Source organism: Olea europaea, chromosome 6 (assembly GCF_002742605.1).
Source record: "Olea europaea var. sylvestris chromosome 6, O_europaea_v1, whole genome shotgun sequence".
Lineage (NCBI taxonomy): Eukaryota > Viridiplantae > Streptophyta > Magnoliopsida > Lamiales > Oleaceae > Olea > Olea europaea.
This window is the reverse complement of record NC_036242.1, coordinates 28,872,159-28,874,634: the sequence shown is the minus strand read 5'-3', so window position 1 is coordinate 28,874,634 and position 2,476 is coordinate 28,872,159. Positions and strand designations below refer to the sequence as shown.

Sequence of the window (2,476 nt, the reverse complement as noted above, 5' to 3'; positions counted from 1 at the left end):
CTCTTCAAATCTTTTCAATAAATTGATATCAAATATTATTTTTACAGTCCATATAAATATTTTTTAGAATAACTTGAAATATACAATCATCTCCGACTAGTTTTCCCATGAGTGTTTGAACTAGAGTCCAAAAGGAGTAGTAAATGGAGTAACTTGCAAGTGAGCAAAGACCTTTCAGTCTGACCAGCAAGAAGTGTCCTCCTCTCTCTCTCTCTCTCTCTGACCAGCAAGAACTAAGAAGTGTCCTCTCTCTCTCTCTCTGACCAGCAAGAACTAAGAAGTGTCCTCTCTCTCTCTCTCTCTCTCACACACACACACACACACACTGCATCCAATAGATACACACCAGTATGATCTCATCTTAGACACACATTCACCCCTTGAAAAACTCCAACTCTTAACCTCTTTCTCTCTCTCTCCCCGTCTCTCTCACTCTCACTCTCTCACACACACACACACACACACACACACTCTTCACTCTCCCATCTCCCAAAACTGCTACCACTTCCCAACGACCCCCCCGGGCCTCCCCCATTCAGCCTCACTCAATAAACCCACATTAGTCAATGCTCCACCACCGAAACAGACACACATGCATTCATGAGTAGAGTCTCAACACACCAATTTTGTGCTAAGGTTGTAGTTCTACTGAATATAATCATAGTCATACGAGAACGACATAGTTTTTTACCAAAATGGGCTGTCTGATTTCTCAGCTCGCCGCCAAATTTGCCTTCTTTCCGCCGGCGCCGGCGACGTACCAGGTCAAGAAAAGGGATGACGGAAAACTGGTGGCGGTCTCAACCCAATCTTCTATGCCTATAGCGGTTGATGACGCTTCATTTGACGTTCTTTCGATTAAAACTAAGAGAGGAAACAAGATTATTGCATTTTATTTGAGGAATCCATATGCGAGGCTCACAGTTTTGTATTCACATGGAAACGCCGCCGATCTGGGACAGCTTTATGATCTCTTTGTTCAGCTCAAAGCTAATCTTAGAGTCAACCTCATTGGGTCCGTTCCTCTTCCTTTTTTTAATTTTCTGTTTTATAATCTTCAAACAGAATAAAAAACAAATCTTTAGATATATCAACATAGTTATATTTTTTTAAAAAAAATTCCTACTTTTCTGTTCTTTGTTATTTGCACCAATATATACAAATCTTTACCTGATATATCAACTTGGTTATTATTATTATTATTTAAAAAAAAAATCCTACTTTTCTGTTATTTGTTATTTACACAAATACAAATTTTTACATGGGTATTTTTGTTTCATTTCTTGTGAGGAATATATGCATTTATTCAAAGCCGTACACATGTTGAAAATGATGTTTTTCCTCCTTTCTCATAATTTGTGTTTATGATTTGACAATATTTTACTCTGTCCGTCCAATTGTATAAGCTTATTTTATTTTTTTACATGGAATAAGAATTCTTCCTTAATGTCATTGAAAAATTAAACCCATGTTTATTTTCTTAAAATAAAAAATACGATTGTCATTTATCACATCAAGCCACTAAATTTGAATTTATATCTCTTGTGTGGGCCATAACGACTATATTTTTCATTCTTATTTTTACGAAAGCGAGAAACAAACGGCCCTAATTTTTGTCAAGGTTTTTCTTAGTTTATCCCTATTTAATTTTTAATATGTAGTAGTAAATTATTTTTGAAATTAGTAAAGAATTTGAATGAAGTAATTTGAAAAATAAGAAATGAGAAACGATCCATGTTTCCAAGAAGTAGAAATGTGTGAATTTGGATAATTTCAAGAAGTTTATATTAAGCGGAGAAAATTGAATAAAGGTATATTGATAAATGAACTAAACAAAATATTCTAAATTATGAAACAGACATATATATTTGGGACAAGAGAAAAATGAAACATAGCCTATATAATTGGGACGGAGGGAGTATTTTGTTATGGCTACAGTAGATTCACATTTATTTCGTTGATGAATATTTGTTTCTTTCATTACATGCATACACAATCACAAACTTTGACACAAACACATATTTCTGTTCGTCAAAGGTTGTCATTTTAGTAGCATTTTCTTAGGAGAAGGGATGGGGGTTGTCAATTTTTTTTGAATTATGTATTAGTGATTTTTCTCGCTGGTAGTTTGTTCAATGGATAATGAATTTTTACCTTTTAATTAATATAAAGCCCTATAATTTTCTTATTGTTACACTTTTTTCCAACTTTCAGTGTTTCTTTATTTTTTTGTCCTCTATTTTACCCAAAAGTCGTTGATTTTTAATCGTGAATCACCCAAAAATGAACTGCAAAAGTTAAAAGATTTTTACTGTTGAATCAGTGACATTAATCAAGGTGCTTTTTTTTTTTTTCTGGAGTTTGTGCTTTAACTTATGCTTTCACGTTTGCTCTTGATTTGATCTGTCTTTCCATGTGCAGTTTATTGTCTAGTCAGATACAGTTGTTCTGGAACTTGTATCAGGGAGAGCCTTCT

The 2,476-nt window shown here is 34.0% G+C and overlaps 1 protein-coding gene across 1 annotated transcript in view; it reads left to right on the top strand.

Moving 5' to 3' along the window:
• The first annotated feature begins 259 nt into the window (after nucleotides 1–259).
• The window catches only part of LOC111395367 (protein ABHD17B-like), a 6,746-nt gene continuing 4,529 nt past the window's right edge, over nucleotides 260–2,476 (top strand). Inside the window, exons 1-2 of the mRNA XM_023021340.1 lie at nucleotides 260–1,015; nucleotides 2,422–2,457. Of these exons, the coding sequence (XP_022877108.1) occupies nucleotides 696–1,015; nucleotides 2,422–2,457 (356 nt within the window). The 5' untranslated portion in view covers nucleotides 260–695. The remainder of the gene's footprint in view (nucleotides 1,016–2,421; nucleotides 2,458–2,476) is intronic.